Raw genomic sequence first — 18738 nt, 5'->3', positions numbered from 1 at the left:
GTTTCGTGCTTGGATTAGCAGTGTGGGAGCTGCATTTCAACAGACTTCTGAATGTTAAAAGCTGTATCTTGAGAAACAGAGCTTGTCTTTTATCTCTCTGGCAGTTCTTTAGCATTTTTTTGAGACTGAGAAACAGCATTAGTTGACTTTGGACTTTCTTTTAAAATAAAGCTAATTAAACTCCAATTCTTAGTATATGTATCTCAGAATAGAAAGGGACAGTAGATGATACATAGGTGCTTCTGATCTTAAGACAAAAGTTGCTTTAAGGAAACAACCAGTTGAAGGGAATTAAAAAGGCTGACTTTTAAAAATGGTAGATTTAAACATCTATAATGTTCTTCTTACTGTAATGAAATGTGTCTGATATTGGACAAAGTTATGCCCCTTCTCTGCTGCCTACAGAGAGATCTGCCTACAGGGTGAGATCAGTGGATCAAGAAAGTGCAGGTGAGACTAGGATGGAATAAGGAAGATTTCCTCCATTCTCAGTTAGGAATAAATGCTCATGATCACAGATTTTCACTATCATCTTCCAGTCCCATAAGGAAATACGCCAATTACATGGACTTCAGGAAGGAAACTGGACGGAATGCTTTTATCTCTGTTAGTTGCTAGATGTCTTATTTCTCTGATTTGAGTTAGTACACAGTGGCTCTAATCAAAGCATGACTTTGTACTGCAAAAGCCTTCACTAAGAACACATCAGCTATGTGCACGCATTTCATGAGTATGGGTTGAAAAAAGCAAGAAAGAAAATAGAGGAACATGACCCACTATATACTTAATTTTAGGATTTACAGCCCAAACAGTCTACAAATAATTCTATCAGTGATTATCTTTGGGGTTTTTAACCCAAGTAGGGAGTTCAGCCCCACACCCATGATTCTGCTTTTGGCTCCTGTTGGCTGACTGCAGCTGTGAAACACTAAAATTAGTTAAAGTAAGGCTGGTGAGACCTTAATAACCAGCTGTCAAGAGTAGCAACTGCACTCCCCAGATCAAGCTAGGGAAAAGTAGTAACTGATAATTCCCATCTTATATTTAAACCATTACTTTCAGTAGGAAATGTGTTCTCTGTCCATTTTAGCAAAGCCACAGCCACACTGCATTATGTGGTTGACTGTAATTCCATGCACTAAGTGATTTTCAACTTGTGCAGTGTAGCCAGATAGATGTGCAGTGGAGCAGAAGGGAAAATGAGAAAGGAAATTTAAATACTATGAAATCTACAGCATCTCATCATTTCCAGAACAGATAACCACAGATACAGGAATCCTATTTCATGGCTAAAAAAAATACAAATCAGATAGGGACCCAAGCATTCTGCATGAACACCTTGCTTATCTAGATTGACTATCTGGTAAATATATTTCTATCAGCAGCAAATAAGATAGAAGTATTTGTATTGCTAAAAGTGATCTCCAATATCCAACCTTTACAGGCTTGGTACAGAATCCAAACTCCCATTAAACCCCTGGATTGTCTACACAGAAGAAAAACAAGACAGACATTTCACAATGTAAAATGCTGAGGAGGGAGCTGGCAAGCTAGCTCCTAGGAAATACAAAAGCTGGCATGCTATTTAATTAGGAGACTGGGACAATAAATTTTGATGTTTCTAATTATTTTGTGCATTTAGTACTTGTTTGTTTTTAAACCATTTCAGAAGGAAAAAAAACCCCTGAGATGAAGCTTGACATCTTTAATAATTGTAAAGAAAATACAAACATTTATCAACTGCTGGTTAAAGATATTTGTCACTTTAAGATGATAAGAAAGTATTCTGTGAAATAAAGCATTTAGCTTTCAAATGGGTAAAATGGGATTCCATTTCATCTCAGTCTGGAACTTTCATCTTAGCACTCATGATAATTTAGCTGGGCTGGTATTTGTATGAAGGGCTCTACTTACTTTTAGAAGAAAATAAACCAGAGAATATGGTATAAGACTGCTCACAATATCCTTGATCACAACCTGTCATGATCTTCAGAATGTCCTGTACCTATGCTTGGTATATTTATGATACCAGCAAAATGGGTTCCATAACCCTCTCTGAAACTGTTCTGAATGTGTCTTGGTGTGTAATAGTTAATTATTTGTCCTGTTTTCTTAGAAGCAAACACTGGCCTTTGATACAAATCAGAAAGGGTGGCTGGGGAAATACATTTGCTGAAATGAGAATTAAGCTCATTGTCTATAAATCAAAATGGAAGGAGATCCCCAGAGGTGTACTTACCATTCACTAACTGCCAGCACAGATCTGGTTCAAAATGTGAAAGAAACCAGATTCTGCCTTTGTCCTACAATTTCTTCCCTCTCAAATTTCTATAACCCAGTACACAGAATACACTTAGGAGCCTAATACACCAAAGAAAAAAATATTCAAGGATCTTACTCAGATTCTAAGTAATTTTCACATCAATTTAAAAAACAGTAACAGTATTAGTAATGGCACATACATTCTTGCTAAAAGCAAAGACATAATCAGTTGCCCTTTAAAACATATTTTTTTTGACTCACAACAACATTATGTGCTATTGCTTCAAAAAACTGGATGAGTATGGACTGGAGTGTGCCTTGAAGGTTCAGTAATGCTGCAGTCTAAAGCCTCAAGTCCCTATTAATCTTGAGAAACTTCATGAAAAGCAGAACAGCTTCACGATTAAACAGTCAAGAGCTGCCTGATTATATTAAAGCATTCGCTCTTCTGAAGTAACAGTTTTGAAGTTCTTTAGGGCATGGGAAATAATCCAGCTACACAGGAGTAACTATAACTACTGGGCTACTGGATAAAAAGGAGCCAGGGGAGAAAGGCACAAACCAAAACACTACTCTCTTCCCTATGTTCTCATTCCTATTTCTTCTCTAACCTAAAAGGAAAAACTAAACTTTATTTTTGGGGAAGAGAGATTTGAAAGCTTCCTCCATTAGTGCTTCAGATATTGAAGCAAATGTGCAGGATCAACAGGGTGGAGGTAAGTTCCTTATCTTCCCTGAGATGCCAACTCAAAACACATCCCTTTCCTCAGCATTTCTCTTGCTTCAGCCTATATTCATTGCTGTGAAAACCACACAGTAAAACATCCCCAGCAGATCACAGAATCTGCTCAAAACCTGCATAATCATAACAGGCAATCCAAGCCTAATTCCCAACACTGATTTGTCCCCAAGTCCTCAAACATATGTAGTTACGTCACTGTCTAAAACTCAGGACTCCTGCCATACTAGGAAATTGTAACATGGATTTCCATCAAAGATACTGCCTTGTTTTCTTAAGGGAGCTTGTTTGATGATCTTGAGCTAGTTATACCTGGTCAGAGCAAGAAGGTATGTCAGTGGCACAGAGCCCAGAGCTTCCTTCTTTACGTGCTCCCACAGAGTACTTAGGTCCTTGGCTCAGATCTCAGTCCCTGCTGGATTTAGAGACAAGTGCATCCTAACCAACGGTACAGGAAACTCTCAGTCACAGATATGTCTTTATGGTCTTGCTCTCACAGATGTTTATTTTTAAAGCAGGCACTCTGTGTCAGTTTTCTAATTTCTAAAGGGAAAACTTTCCCCACTGAGTTATCCAATTACTGGCATGAAGGGGAGACTGAGTTCCAAACCTTCTAGTCAGCCCAAATATACCCTACCAGTAAAAATGCATTGATGAAAGACAGAGACATATCCACTCACATCTTTACCAGAACACTGAAGTACTCACATCATCCAGTCACCTAAGGACAAACTTTTTCAGGGCATGATACATCACAGCCTTCTAAGATTTCAGCCAGATTCTGTGTAAAGAACCAGGCCAGCAGCTTTGCACAGGTACAGGATATGGGGATGGGCAGATGCATGTGTGGGTAGTTGATTCCTTGAGCAGTGAGAAGATACCAAAATACATTTAAAAGCCTGAATCAGTGATAGTGAATGAGTGCTAGAAGCTTCCCAGTAACTCAAAGCTTTTCTTGTAAAAGCACCATTAAAATTGAAGGATACTTCCTCAGCAATTGCACAAAGAACTAACTAGAATAAAAAAATAAAAGCTATCCTCCCACTAGTAATCATCTTTTCCAAGCTGCTTAAAGACACTGGTCTCATGTTGGGGAACTCATATTTTGCAGCTTTAGATGCACCTGTTCTGCAAATGAATAAATCTCAGATTTTTCAAGCAATTAATTTCCATACTAGTTAAAAAAAAAACAAACAACAAAAAACCAAAAAAAACAACGACCAAATAATCTTCAGCCTCATTCCAAATGAATTATAGTTCTATTTTCAGCACAGTATTTACCTTTACATAGTAATTTCACTAATCTCGATTCAGTGGGTGATTAGGACAGTAGAGAATCTGCCTGGGATTTCTCTGTGGTTGCACACCAAATATGCCTGCCTGACCTAAATGGCAGGAATGTTAATTCCATTTTAAATGGACAAGTCCTTAAATGATTCAGCTTAACGGCTGCTTTACTGAAAGCTTTGTTTGCAAAAAAGTTAAGCCCATTTCTTATGCATAAACCATCACTTATGTTTTGGTCTTCTAGCCAATGCCTGCAAATTGGCAGGCCCACCCCATACAGTTCCAAAAATGTCCTTCTCTGTCCTTAGGGCAGCTTCCAGCGGGAGCTCTCTTCCTGCTGTCACCACCTTTTTCACAGCCCGAATGACAGTGGCCGGGCCCTCAGTGTACTGGCTCAGCCAGGCGCGGGCCTCTCGCAGCGCTGTGGCTCCATCCGAGGCCGGCAGCGTGTCCTCGGAGAGCCCCAGGCTCCGCGCTCTCTCGGGGTCCAGCCGCTCAGCCCCGCCCAGCAGCCGCAGGGCTGCCCCGCTGCCCACCATCCGCACCAGCCGGGCACCTCCTCCCCAGCCTGGCACCAGGCCCATGTGCTTGTGGACAAAGCGAATTTCACTGCCAGGCGTCATCAACCTGTCAATGAAGAACACACAGAGGTCAATCCATGCATTGACTTTTGTTTTCAGCTCTATTCAGGACCTTAATTTTCTATTTTCTCCTCCCCTCTGCTTCCAAAGGTGGATACAACTTGACAGAGTGCTCATTGCAGCCGGAGCTGGAGTATCTTAATTTTTACCTCACATGGTGCCATAGCTGCAGCTTTTGCCCCTTCTCAAAATTAGATATGTATATTGCTACAAGTAAAGATTCTTAGTGCCCATACTGGTACATCTCGTTCTAAAAAGAGTTGAAAACAAAGCTGCAGACAGAGGACATGTTACATTTATTCACAGTGTGACACTGCCTTGCTAATTCGTTCATAAACCAAGCAGGTATTGGGCAAAACCCAAGCAAACTAAAACACAAAATATTTCTCAAGAGAATGGATGTGGTCTTAATACTGATCTGAACTGGGGAGGTTCTGTCAGCACCGTGGTGATGACAGCATGGGTGGGGCTTTTTGGTTCTGTATTTTAGAGATCCATGTGAGTTTGATTTCTAATTGCTCATTACCGAAAGGGAAATCGGGATGGATGCTCAATTTATAGCTCACAATGCACAACAGAACTGCTTTCTATTTATGCCTGTAATGTGTAATAGAATTGCTCCCCTCTACCAGGTAAGTAATATTCCTCTTCCCAAAGATATCACATCTTTCTTTTCTATGCTTCTTTTCTAAAGCTTCTCACCTCCTTTACTTAAGAACTCATCCTAGGGCTCATTAAGCTATCTCCCTGGAGGAGCTCTGCTGCAGCAGATTGTTTTGTCTTCACACAGTGGTCACAGTGACACACATTAGGTTAGTGGAAAAAACCTCTAGAAATAGAAACACATAGAAAAGATGTACAGAAACAGACCAGTGCTTGCTCTTTCTCAAAGTGATGTTCAGCAGTGTGGTTGCTTGCTGCTGATTGTAAGGCAAAGGATGGGAATTACATTTGTGAAGTAGATTAGCTTCTACTTCAAGCACTAATTGGCTTTTTGAAGACAAATCTTGTAATACTGAGGTCTACACACAAGTCTGTTTCCTAACCATGCAGTTTTCGATAGTGAAAATACTGAGGTGAGCAGCTTTGAAAGGGGAAAGAAAAGGAAAACCTTTAAAAATGCAACTATTTCTAGGAACTCGCTGTTCTCACATCTGCTTAGTTATTGTCAATTGTACATTTGCTTGGTTGCCTTATTCTCAACCAGAGCACCATCAGCATTCATGCCACACTGTACAGCATCAGAATTGAAGAGCTTACGCTTTATCCCAGATCCAGCACAATGCACAAAGGCAACAGCTGACGGGCCAGATTGCATGAAAGCCTTTTTGTAGAGATAACAGGGGAAGGTTGTGTGACAAAAGGAAGAAAGCAGAGTATTGCAGGGGAGGAAAGGCTTTAAGCTAACATTATCAAGTGCTTCCAGACCCAGCAAATCCCAGGGAGCTCAGGTCTCTTCTCTCAAAAGAATGATTCTGCAAGTATTCCAGAACTCCTTTACTGGCTCAGCTTACTCTGCAATTTACTCAACCCAGTGTCTCACTGGAAAAGCAGTAATAAAAACATTATTAAGGGTTTAATTCTAGCTGTGACGAGCGATGTGGGGCACTAGAAAAGAAAGGGTCATTGGCAGCTGAGCATCTGATGCTAGACAATCTGTAGGCATTCTCACAGGACAGCCACCACAGGTCAGAGGAGGCCAAGTTGCACTTGTATATTGAATTTGAGATTGTTTCAGGCAATGTTTACTATGTGGGAAGGGCTCTGTTTCCCTGCAGAGTCTTCACCCCCCTCAGAGAAAACGGAACCAAACGCAATGATAGTAAAGTAAACCACTGACAGCTTAACCCAACAGAGAATCTGAGACTGCAGCTTCCAGAAGCTCACTGGGATTCACCTCTTCCCATAAGGCTCCTTTGAACAAGCTCCACAGAAAGTACTGAGATAAGTGGTAGTCAGTGGAAGGTGTAACTGCAGTATTGGACTGCCTTCAGGTTTATGACAGGTATCCTTGGTTTTCCAGACTTTTCAACTATGAATCCTCTCCTGAAGTCACACCATTGCTTACAGAAACCACCTATCATACTCTCTGTTAGATTTATCACTCACTTGCTGTCCCCATGCCCCAGGAAGGAATGGAGACCTGAGCTCATGTCTGAAGAGGCAGAAGCAGCTGCCAAGCCAGCCTGGCATCAGCCTCTGAACACCACCAGCTGCAGCCTTGCATACATATCTCCCCTTTTATTGTATGAAAGGAATTGAGTGTACCTTCTGAGACACGACAAATCTGATCTCCCATTAAAAGAATTTATGTAAGAAAAGCACACCAAGCATTACTTAACATAAAGAGGCAGACAGGAAAAAGCTGGAAAGACCAAAGCACTATTGCTAAGCTGTTTATACCTTATTCAACTAGTACTGGTCCTGCCTGAGACAGAGTAGTAGATGAATACAAAATTAACCCTGATTTCAACAGTATGCCTGTTTTTGTCTTTCATGTTGAAGATATTAAAATCTGGGTCCCCTGTAACACAGGGGAGGATCACATTGCTAGACTCCTACACATATGCCTTCCCCACCCTAATAAAGAAAATCTGTTGCATGACAGTACTGAAAAAATATTTATTCAATGTAATTAACGTACAAAGTGACAGAAGACGTTACAGTAAGCAGGGTAGCATCCCTCAGAAACGTGAAGGGTAGCAAAATCCTCACAGTTTAAATTGGAAATAAGAGGTTAAGGTAATATAAGCCCCAAAGTGCAGCTGAAACCTTCTTTGAGAACCTTTTATTTCCATGTTACAAACACTACAACCCCCCTAGGAAGAAAGCACAGTCACCATGGGCCACATCCAATTTTGTGTTAGTCATCTGAAGCAAACGAGCTGCAGCAGAAGTTACTGCTGTATATTTTAAAATGTGCTCAGCTGCACTAAACGTTACAAATCCTCCCCCTTTGATCTGAGGATTCCTCCATTCTGTGTCATCTCATCGCACCCACAAACCACTGACTGTCACATTGCATTTCATCACATCACTGGCAATGCACATGAGAAGAAACCTTCCTTGTCATTAACACCGCAGCCTAATAAATCCCACCCTTATAAAGGTACACTTGCTTCCCAAAGGCAGTACTTGCTGTGAGCTAACAGCTATGCTTTCCTTTGCTAAAGTATTTCCCAGCTACTTGAAGCCAGAGCATATATAATAAAACCTGAAAATGCAAACAAAAATATACTTCCTCAATATTTCATACCTGTTTATTATAAATACCAATGTTATTAAGCTGTTCCAATGGGTATAATACGTTCTTTGGCATAACTAAGACTATATCAAAATCTGTGCTGGTCATAATTTCCTGGACTTCAAGGTTTGAGTTATATTCACCATTTTGACAAGGCAAAGGTACTAATCAAGTTTACTAGGGAGGGACAGATACCACCCTCTATTTTATGCTTTTTAAAAGCTCCTACAACTATGCTCTTGAAAGCCACTATCGGGGAAAAAAGACACCTAAAACATTATGTGTTGTCAGCAACCTGAATTTTGCTCCTGTTCCCTGCTTGACTCCCAGTGTCACACAAGGACACAGCTCCTGACTTCCGATCCTCCCCTTTTAGCTGGCATGAACTGGCACTCCATGGAGGGAGGCAGCCAGCATCACGCAGTGCTGCAGCACCTGGTCCCCAGCTATGGCTGTGCAGGAGATGACTTTTATCTCCCCACAAATATTTTGGCATCCTGTTCTCAAACCACCAATATTAATATAAATAATAAACAGAGCTTATGTCTTTGGGTCACAGTAAGTTCCCTCACCAAATCTGCTACATTCTTCCATAAATTTCAGTAATGCCTAGGTGATTGAACCAACACAAAGTCGAAACTTCTCCAAAAACAGGAGTCAAAGGCCTACAACTAAAAGACATCCATGATTTTAGCATGCTGTAGAGCAAAAGTTACAGAAATAATAATAAATCTTCAACTAGAACTACATATTTTGCAAAATATAGATGCAGGACACTCAGGCAGATAAAAAGCAGTATCTATAGTCAGCCACACACCCACTTTGGCACAAGGAGGTGGGACGTGGGGGTTATGGTCAGTTCATTACGTGTTGTTTCTGCCACTGCTCAGGGAGAAGAGTCCTTCCTCTGCTCCAGGGTGGGGCCCCTCACACACAGTTCTCTGCAAACTTCTCCAGTGTGATTCACTCTTCCACAGAGTGCAGTTCTTCAAGGGCAGCCTGTTCCAGTGTTGGTCCACAAGTCCTACCAGAAAGCCTGCTCCAGCATGGGCTCCTCTCTCCACAGGTCCCTGCAGATTCCTGCTCCAGCACGGGCCTCCCACAGGTTCACAGCCCTCTCTTAGGGACCCACCTTCTCTGGTGTGGGTCTTCTCCAGGGGCTGCAGGTAGAGCTTCACAACCCCATGGTCCTCCATGGGCCACAGGGGCACAGCTGCCCCACCATGGTCTGCAGGGAATCTCAGCTCTGGCACCTGAAGCCTCTCCTTCACTCCTCCTCCTCCTCTTCTCCACTGACCTTAGTGTCTGCAGGGCAGTTCCTCTGACATGTTCTCACCCTGCTCCTCTCTGGCCACCATTACAGCTGCACAGTAACATTTCTCTCCTTTTCAAACATGCTGTCATTACTATCATTCTATCATTACTATCATTCCTGATTGGCTCAGCCTTGGCCAGCAGCATGTCCATCTTGGAGCCAGCTGGCATTAGCTCTACCCAAAACGGAGGAAGCTTCTGGCAGCTTCTCACAGAAGTTATTACCTACAGCTACCCCTGTAGCCCCCCTGCTACTAAAACCTGGCCATACAAACCCGAAATACCACCCAAACCACACATGCAACTATTGCAGGGACAGGAAAACAGAACTACTAAAGAAAAAAAAGGAAACTAGCAGGATAAACAGAAGGAAGGTTATCAAAAGTCAAACACTTGTTTTAACCAGAGAAGAACAAAGTTGTTGTACAATGCTGCCATACTCTCTGTCCAACATTTATCTCTTTCTAATACACTCATCAATATGGCATCAACTTAATTAACTCTTTTTAAATTAAATAGCAGCAGTGTTATGCTGACACATGGCCAAAAGAGCTTTTTAAAATACACACTGCTGGGGAGTGCAAGTTCAAGAGTTTGTTGAGAGGTCAGTTATGACATTATCTGCAGATGGTGTTTATCATGCAAATTGAACTTCCTTTGCCATGCGGACATGAAAATTTAATGATCTTGCTGGCAAGTGGACAAAATCTCATGTGTAACTGGTTTAGGATTTTGTAACTCTTCTTGGTGGGTGCTACCAGGACAATTCACAACAGCAGAAATTCTCACATGCATGCTGGACCTTAAGTGAGCAAGAAAGCCAGTCCATTGTCCACTTCTTCCCTATTTTCCAGTTGCACCTTCTCAACACTAAAAATACAATCTCTGTCCCACCACTTCACAAGCAAACTGCACCTCATAATCTCACTCCATTGTCCTCAGTATACCAGGCCACAGACACAGCAGATCCCAGTATTGATGGTGGGTTCCTGAAGCAATTGAATGGGACTCAGGCAGCAGTTACACAGGTACTATCAGGAATCTGATCTCACTTCTCTTGCTGAGGCATACAAAATCCAGCAAAAATAAAGTGCTGCTCTTACATACAAAGTGCTGCTGAACATATGCAGTGATGGTATGTTTTTATTCAATTAAACTGCTACAATATATTAAAACAAAGCAAGAGAGAGTTGTGATTGTTGAATTTGTAGCATCAGAGAAAGAAATAAACTACCTGTTCTTTTATCTGTACAGCAAAAGCCTTGATTTTGGATTAAACAGAAGTCCTTTGTTTCAGGTTGGTTCAGTGCACCACATAAATCAAGTAATCTTCTCTAGGCTGCATTTTAAGCTTCTTAAATAGGAAAAAAAAAGCAGCTTTAAAGTGAATGGCTGAAATGCAATAAACATTTGGATAAAGCAGAAGTGGATAGTTGGATGTGAAAGCAATTCTGTAAGACATAAGCACCACCTTTGCTGCAAATGCACCTAGATAATTCTGTAGCTTCAGTTCCTTGGCTTAGGCAGGGATACTAAGGGATCATGCCACAGGCAAGTGGCAGCTCTGAAAGCTGGACCATAAGGAGCAATTAATTGGGACTGCAAATGCTGTCAGCCTGAGGTTTGGGCAAAGATAATCACAAAGATAACCAGTCAAGCACTGTAGAATTTCACATTACTTTAAATAGTTCATGTAGCCCATACCAAGGGGTCTGGAATCCTCCAAGCTCACTGCCTTCTCCCAGTTTTCTTTAGCATGGCATTTGGATTTGCAAGGTTTAACTTGTACCTCAATCCATCTCTGGTATCTGTATTCCAAATCTCAGAGTCAGAAAGATATACCAGATATCATGAACGTTCCCACTTAATATGTCTTCTACCTGTTCTCCCCACCACAGAAAGACAGATATTACAGCAAGTGTAAGAAACTACAGAACTTGCTTAGCAATAAGATACAAATTCTTCAGGCATTGTATATGAATGATCCTTGGCAATTGCTGCAAAACTAATCCCTACCTTCTCCAGAATGTTTAACAACCAAAGTAATTCCTGAGTACAGCCTTGAAAACACAATCTGAATATGAACTACTGCCTTGATATTTTCACAAAACCACAGAAAGCCTGAAATGACTAAAGGTAAGGCTGCAGTCTGTGCCTGCAGAGACCTGACCTGGAAACCTAAACACCAAAAAGTTAATTACATGACAACATTGTGTTTTGGTAGTGACATCTTGTCTTCTGTAAGCCTTGTTCAATATTCCAATACACAAGCCTTCCATAGTTATTACAGAAACTCATCTTAAACCAACAAATGTATGAACCAGTCATTTTTGCAGTAAAAATAAATTTTGACGCAGCAAGGTACTGTGGGAAGAATATTCTGCAGAAGAAATATGCAGTACGACACTAAAATAATTTAGCCAGTCAGCAAGCTTGCTGATTAGCAGCTTCCAGTCCTTACTTCAATTTTCATGACAGATGTTTTTAGAATTAGACCCTTAAGAATAAGACAGCCTCCTCCAAAAAGCAAGCTGGGACTAAATGATCCCTCTCTGCCTATCCAATGGAATATCTCAGCAGCCTCTTTATCACTACACCATCAAATAATTACCTAGCTACTCTGTAAGGGGATTATCTACACAAAATGGCTACAGATTTTTCTGAAAGTCATCTTCCTACACCCTCTACAACCAAATAACCCCACCCTAGTTCTTTGAAAATGCTAACAAGTGGATTAATCCTGAGAAGAGTTAGTAATAATTTCACTTATCTTTCAATCTCACTTGATTAATTAGATAGGCTTTAAAGAACCATAAAGACACAGATTAAACATTTAATCAATAACTCCTTGCTAATTCTATTTAACGGATTTTTGAACTGGAGCAATGCAGTGAATATTGGCAAGCCATAACAGTTACATGCTTTCCCAACACAGCCTGCTAGTATTAATTCCCTCTGTCTCTCCCATATCTTCTTTCTCACTGAGGGCTTCTCATGTTCCTGCCCTATGCAGAGAAATAATAAGGCAATTAGATATTGCAGCAGTTGCTACTCCAGATCCACAACAGCACAAAGTGAGACTTCCAAAGTGAAAATACTGTAAAACCAATGAAAGTAAGGATTTGTGCTACATGCTTGTGGTGATGGTCTCTGCAGACCACTATGGCATCATAAAAGCAAACCCCCCCAAATATTTGCTCTTTCTGAAAATCCTTTAGTCACAGATGTTCACTTACAGATGACTAAATGGTAACTACTAAAGAACACAAAAATGAAGACAAAATAGCTTAAAGACAGTGTGGGAGAACTGCATGCCTTGTGCTTATCTTAGATACAGTTGCTAAAAGATGCTCTGTAATTCCAAGTTTCAAAAGGATAAAAGACTGTGCACACTAATAATCTTTCCTGTTTATCAGCTTTAATCCATAACCTTTTCTACAAGAAAGTAATGGAAAGAAGTAGGTCCAGCTACTATATTAACAAGCCAATCAGAAAGCCACCCCTCTCAAATCCTTTTGGTGATTTAAAAACACTCCACCAATTAAAATCACAAAACAGTATACTTTCTGTATATGAGGTTTAAATAAATTAAAATGATCCCCAAGAAGCAAAACAAAAAACCAAAATCCTATCAAGCCTCCCAAGCACAGAGTGTTCTAGGCACACTCTAAATCGCAGTGTCAAAGGAGTAGGCTGGATGCCATCCTAAGAAATTTCACTAACACAAAAGCTTCCTTTTCTCACATTGCTTTACAGAGACTATATGGACTTTTATTTATAGTTACTGAATTATTTTGTAACACTCAGTGCATCCATTTCCCCCCACTCACCACAAAAGCTAAGAATCAAACTTCACATAAAGTAGCCCAGAAAATCTCACGTCTCCCCAGCACATATTGCCTTTACCCCCTACTTTTGTCATCCTCCAGTCAGATTTTCCAATGCCTTTTATGGAACTCTAAGGATCAGGGTAAAAATGAGATCAAGTAAATACACTCCTAATTACAGAAGTATTTTTTTAAATAAGAGTTAACATTCTTCAGAGTTGTCTGGGAAACCTGAGGGCACTTCCCAGAGGGGAGTAAGGGGACCTAAACAATGAGAATAGCATTCTTCAAAGGAGGCCTTAAAATAGCAATTTTTAATGTGACTCTATCATGCTTTCTCACATCACCCAGAGTCAAATGAAATGAAGAAGAACGAATGACAAAGTCACACTTTTATCTACGAGCCCAGAACATTTGGTTGATGCTAAAATTCTGAAAAGTGGCGTCCTGAATCTAAAAAATGGAGTATGTAGCAACAACAAGGGTTATAGGAAGAGTTGGAACACTGGGACATCAGTGCAGAAGTTGCTAAATGGACATGAGCCATTTTAGCAGGAATGTCGTCTCTATGAATAAACAGGAACTTAAAGTGTGGATAACCACCACCTATTGCCCAAATACTGGGATATTCAATGTAAGAGAAGCCTCCAAGATCAACAAAGTCAACTCTAAAAGGCTGCAAGATTAGCAATTCTAAAGGAAGCCATTCCAGGGAAGAAGCACAAAAATAACACTGTTACTAGAAAAAGATCCCTTGGATAACCAGAATTAAATTATAATAGGAAGACACAGAGAACTGCATGTCCCCCATAAAAGAGCATCACATCAGTAGCAAAGTCTGCACTGAGAAAAATCAAGAAGAGGCCTATCAGCAGCATGAAGGAGCTCAGTAAGACAGCAGAGAAGACCCTCTAAGAAAGTGCCCTGGCAAGACCCAGATTAAAACTGGTCTAGACATGATTGTGTAAGAACAACCAGAGAAGTAAAATAGGGTCTATTTCTTAAACACTTCCCTGATCTAAGGAGGGGGGGTTAAAAAAGGGACAGAAAGATTGTTAGTTTTAGCAAGGCATAATAAAAAGAAATAGAAAGAGAACAATAGACTGCTGCTAATACCCTGCAAAGTGAGTAGCACAGGCTCAATCAAGACAAGGCAGGTAAGGCCCCCCCCCAAATCTTCCACAGGTGATGTCTGCTGTCACACCAGCTGCCATCCACACTGACTTTCAATCTCATTCTGGACCAGATCTCCCAGGAGTCAGGTACAGATGGAGACTCACACAGCAGACCTTGATTAGGAGGTTTAAATCGAATTTATTACCTCAGGCTTGACACTTTCTCACCCATGGCTTCATAGAAGCCAGAGAGAAAAAAGCATGCTATGAAAAGCTACATTTTTTCTAAAAGGGATAAATGAAGCTGGGTATTGGAAATTGCAGAAAGACATTTTCTGCAGCAGGAATGAAAAATTGAATTAGATGGCAGATCACAAGGCAAGAAATAAGGGCCCAAAAAAAGCATGACTGATTAAACTCGAGCAGCAGTATTAAAAGAAGTAAGATGAGCCTTTTTATTTTGTTTTCCCCTTCCCAGTCATTTTTCAATAAACTGACAGGAAAGAAAATTATTTGGCCAAAGCACAAGGTGAATCTGCCCCATTTTCCAGGATGACACTTCTTTAGGCTCCCATGAAATGCCCAGAGGTTCCATCCCCACCATGGTGCTGGGGGTGGGCAGCACCATGCAGGAGGACTTGGTGGAGATAGGGCTGGCCAGAGGGCTCATGCAGCCAGGCCCTGGGTCTGCACACACACATTGGCTGGCCCCTTCTCAATCTGCAATGTGACATAAAAGCTGTGTGAGCCAAACATCAATCCCTCATTCCATCTTGTGCCTAAGCATCCAAGTGAGCTGAGTAGTTTCAGAAAACAGCAGAAATAGTAAATTAAAAGGTATTTCTTAGGCAGGAGAGACAAACTTTTTACCATTACACAGACAGCAATAAAGACTGCCCTGTCCACAGGTGCTGCCTTGGACCTGTTTAACACCCCCTGTGGGCACACCAGTGAGTAGTAGCATGGTTTTACAAAGGATTATTGAACACACACAGGACTCAGATCACAATTTAAGACCACATAGAACCAAGAAAATAAAGCAGAGAGTTACACTGGGGAGCTTTATTCCCCTGAAGTGTGCAGTATAAACTCTAAAAACTACATGAATCACCCAGAGCCATAAAGTTGGACTGATGTTCCATCGTTCAAGATGCAGTGCCTGGATCCTCCTTACTACCTGCAGATGTACAACAGCAATCTATGGGCTACTGCCCTATTTCTCCTCCCCTGCTAATGACCAATATATTATTAACACTCTCTTCTTCTAATTCCCAGTTATGACTATATTTGAATTACCCTGGTGTCAGTGGGTCCCAGGCACCTCAGCTACCACACAATTATTTTCAGAGCAGTTTTCATCTTGTCATAGCACTTAGGCTTTACCCATGAAGCAGGTTTTAGCTATTCTTTAGACACTGCCAAAGTCTCTGTACACAAGTGAGTGAATGCCAAAATAATGCTCATAGAAAAATTACTCATGCTGGCAATCTGAAATGTTACATGAGTCTTTCCTTCCTAAAAAAGAAACTAGAGCTATTCGGATTCTGTTCAAGCAAACATTTTCAACAACAGATATGCCTCTTAGACTAAAGCAAAAATTTCTGTCAGGAAAGCTCCAGTGATATTTTACAGATTCTCCAATGAAAAAGACCACCTGGAGGCAGAGGTGTTTGATTATAAATTTTAGTCAAATTTAAATGACAGTATTCCTCTAGAAATAATTTTTTTTTTTAAAGTACAGTGAGGCTTGTTCTCAAAGAGAAAATATAGCTTTTTTAAATTATGTGCACACTTTCATGCAGCATATGCAAACCAGGTTTATAACTTTGGCTTCCCACATCTTTATTTTCATCATGTATGTTTAACAAAACCATGGAATGCAGAACAAAATTCTCTCAGACCAAATTCAAGAGTCTCTCAAGGCAGGAACATTTAAATCACATTTTCTGCTCATCTCTACTGCTGATACACAAAGGGGAGGAGGGGCTTCCCAACAGTGGCTGAGCTTGGCATCTAAAATGTCAAAAACCTCAGTTGCCTGAATTCAGCTGACTGGAAAGGAACAGCATTTCTTCACATCAGTAATGAGAGATGCAATATTCAAGCTGTTCTAATACTTTATGATGGATTTGATGTATCAGGTTTCTGCAACTCACAGCACTAAAGAACTTAAAATACAACGTAACATCACACTAGCAACCCTTCACAAGACACAGGGTAACAAGACACGCTTTGAAATTCAGCTGTCTCTGCACGCAGTGCTACCAATGCTGCATTTGCACTTCCTACACAATTTCTGACTAAAGCAAAGAGAGATCACATACTTAGTTGAAATCACTGGTGATTCAATTACAATGGAATGTTGCCACTTTGTCAGGATACCATGTTAATTTCAAACAAAAAAATACTGACAGTAGTGGTTTGGGTTTTTTTAAATTATCACAGTGACTGTGACCTAAGTTTTCCAGATATGATACATGTCTTCTGAGATTTTTTTGGGAGGGGAAAAGCACAATGATATAACTCAAAAAGGCATAAATGAGATAGATAATTTAACATTAAAATTCTACACTGAAGCAGTGACTTGCTGCTCCTCTTCTTTACAATATAAAGTATTAATTATACTGATGGGGGATCTTGAACCAACTTCAGATCACTCATGTCATGTTCAGACTACCTGGACTAGAAGCAGGCACATTTTCAGCAAACTGTAACAGATCCCATAAATATGCTTAAGAGTGTGACCAATCATCGCCAAAAGTATAATTTCTGCTGCTATCTTTTTATTTACAATCATTGTCTTTTTCACACATATACAAATCCATGCCAACTTAAATTATTGGGGTTTCTTCAGTCTATATATTTGCTTTTTGTTTATGAATATGAATCATCAGCACACAAAACAGGACTGGAATATAAGACCTAGTAACAGACCATGGATACAGCAGAAGTTCTTATGCACACAACTTTCAGCACAATAGGAATCTATTTAACATAAGAATTTACTATTTGATTTATTCTTACTGAGACTGCCGAGTCACAGCCTAGTTATTAATTTCTTACTGACTACAGAATCCCAAACGTAGGGAGCTGAAGCCACCAAGTCAAAAAGTTCAAACAGATTGTTTCACACAATTTTGCATAGATCTGGAAGGAAGAGGAATACAGAGGTCCAGCCTGCAGGGCTCCAAATCTTCACTAAGACCTTGGGCTGCTTTGGATCAGAGAAAAAAAATAAAACCAGAGGCTAAAGAGGAAGATTGGAAATTGCAATTTTGAAGGCAATGTTTATGGTGAAAGTAGGTTGAGATCCACACAACGCCTACTTACACCCAGGGAAACTGAGTTATTTTGGGAACATTGGTCATTTTAATGAACAGTAACCCTGATGTGGATGATTATCCTTCAGAGATCTACAATGTTAACTATACTGCCACTTGGAGTGATACAGAGAGGAAGAGTTCTTTCTGTAGTCCTTCAATAGCACATTATCGATAGGGCTGAAATATAAAAGAGCTAACGGGGACTCAGGAAGACATTCTCTGGAAGCTGATCACGTGCAAAGTTAGGCAGTTGAAAGCTGTGGCTTCAAGGGAAACTGAGGGTATTTAACATCTCCCTAGAGCCAAAAGGAGTAGATTGTATTCTCACTCCCTACACTTCTTGCCATCTCCTAGACTTAGCTTCTCCTTTACACTGGCTCCAGCCAATACTATATGACCTTACAAGTCACTCTAGTTAACTGTAAAAACGGGAAAAAACCCAGGCTTTCTGTTGCTTTTCAATGAGATAATCAACTCACACAGGCATCTTCACTGATGCCTGCAAACCAGAGGTAAGAAGTGAGCTGAGAATAGGCAACAGGGACACCCTCCTTCCATATCCAAGGAAGCTGTTCAGGCACTCTGTGCTCATGAAGCCACAGCTCAGTATAACCTCACCTCAAAAACAAAAGACTAGAATACATAAATGCTTCTCACACTTTGTATTATCCAATTTGTGGAGCTATCTGATAATAAATAAATAATAAATAGAACAGTAGTGAAGATCAGAAAGGATGCATCAAACTCAAACACCTCCAATGCCAGTTTATCTAAACTGGGAATTAGTAACTTCCCAGATGCAAGCAGAATGGACAATTCCAGTGCATTTGTACTCTTTTCCTCAAATTTTATTTGAAACTTAAATACTTCTCTATGGTGGATTAACAGCTCATTGTATCAGCAAGTATCAAAATGGGTTTAGACCTGTATTCTCTAAAATCTGTCTTATCTAAGTTTTCCATTATCTGGACTATCTCTGTTTATTA

At 40.5% G+C, this 18738-nt stretch overlaps 1 protein-coding gene across 6 annotated transcripts in view; it reads right to left on the bottom strand.

Moving 5' to 3' along the window:
- Positions 1 to 2394: 2394 nt before the first annotated feature.
- The window catches only part of ECHDC1 (ethylmalonyl-CoA decarboxylase 1), a 42021-nt gene continuing 25677 nt past the window's right edge, over positions 2395 to 18738 (bottom strand). For all 6 annotated transcript variants that reach the window (XM_039707040.1, XM_039707039.1, XM_039707038.1 and 3 more), the window contains exon 6: positions 2395 to 4915. In XM_039707040.1, the coding sequence (XP_039562974.1) occupies positions 4510 to 4915 (406 nt within the window). In that variant the 3' untranslated portion in view covers positions 2395 to 4509. The remainder of the gene's footprint in view (positions 4916 to 18738) is intronic.

The sequence above is a fragment of the Passer montanus genome, unplaced genomic scaffold, assembly GCF_014805655.1.
Source record: "Passer montanus isolate IOZ18808 unplaced genomic scaffold, ASM1480565v1 scaffold2, whole genome shotgun sequence".
NCBI lineage: Eukaryota > Metazoa > Chordata > Aves > Passeriformes > Passeridae > Passer > Passer montanus.
Note: the sequence above shows the minus strand (reverse complement) of the source record. Positions and strands in the feature narration are given on the sequence as shown.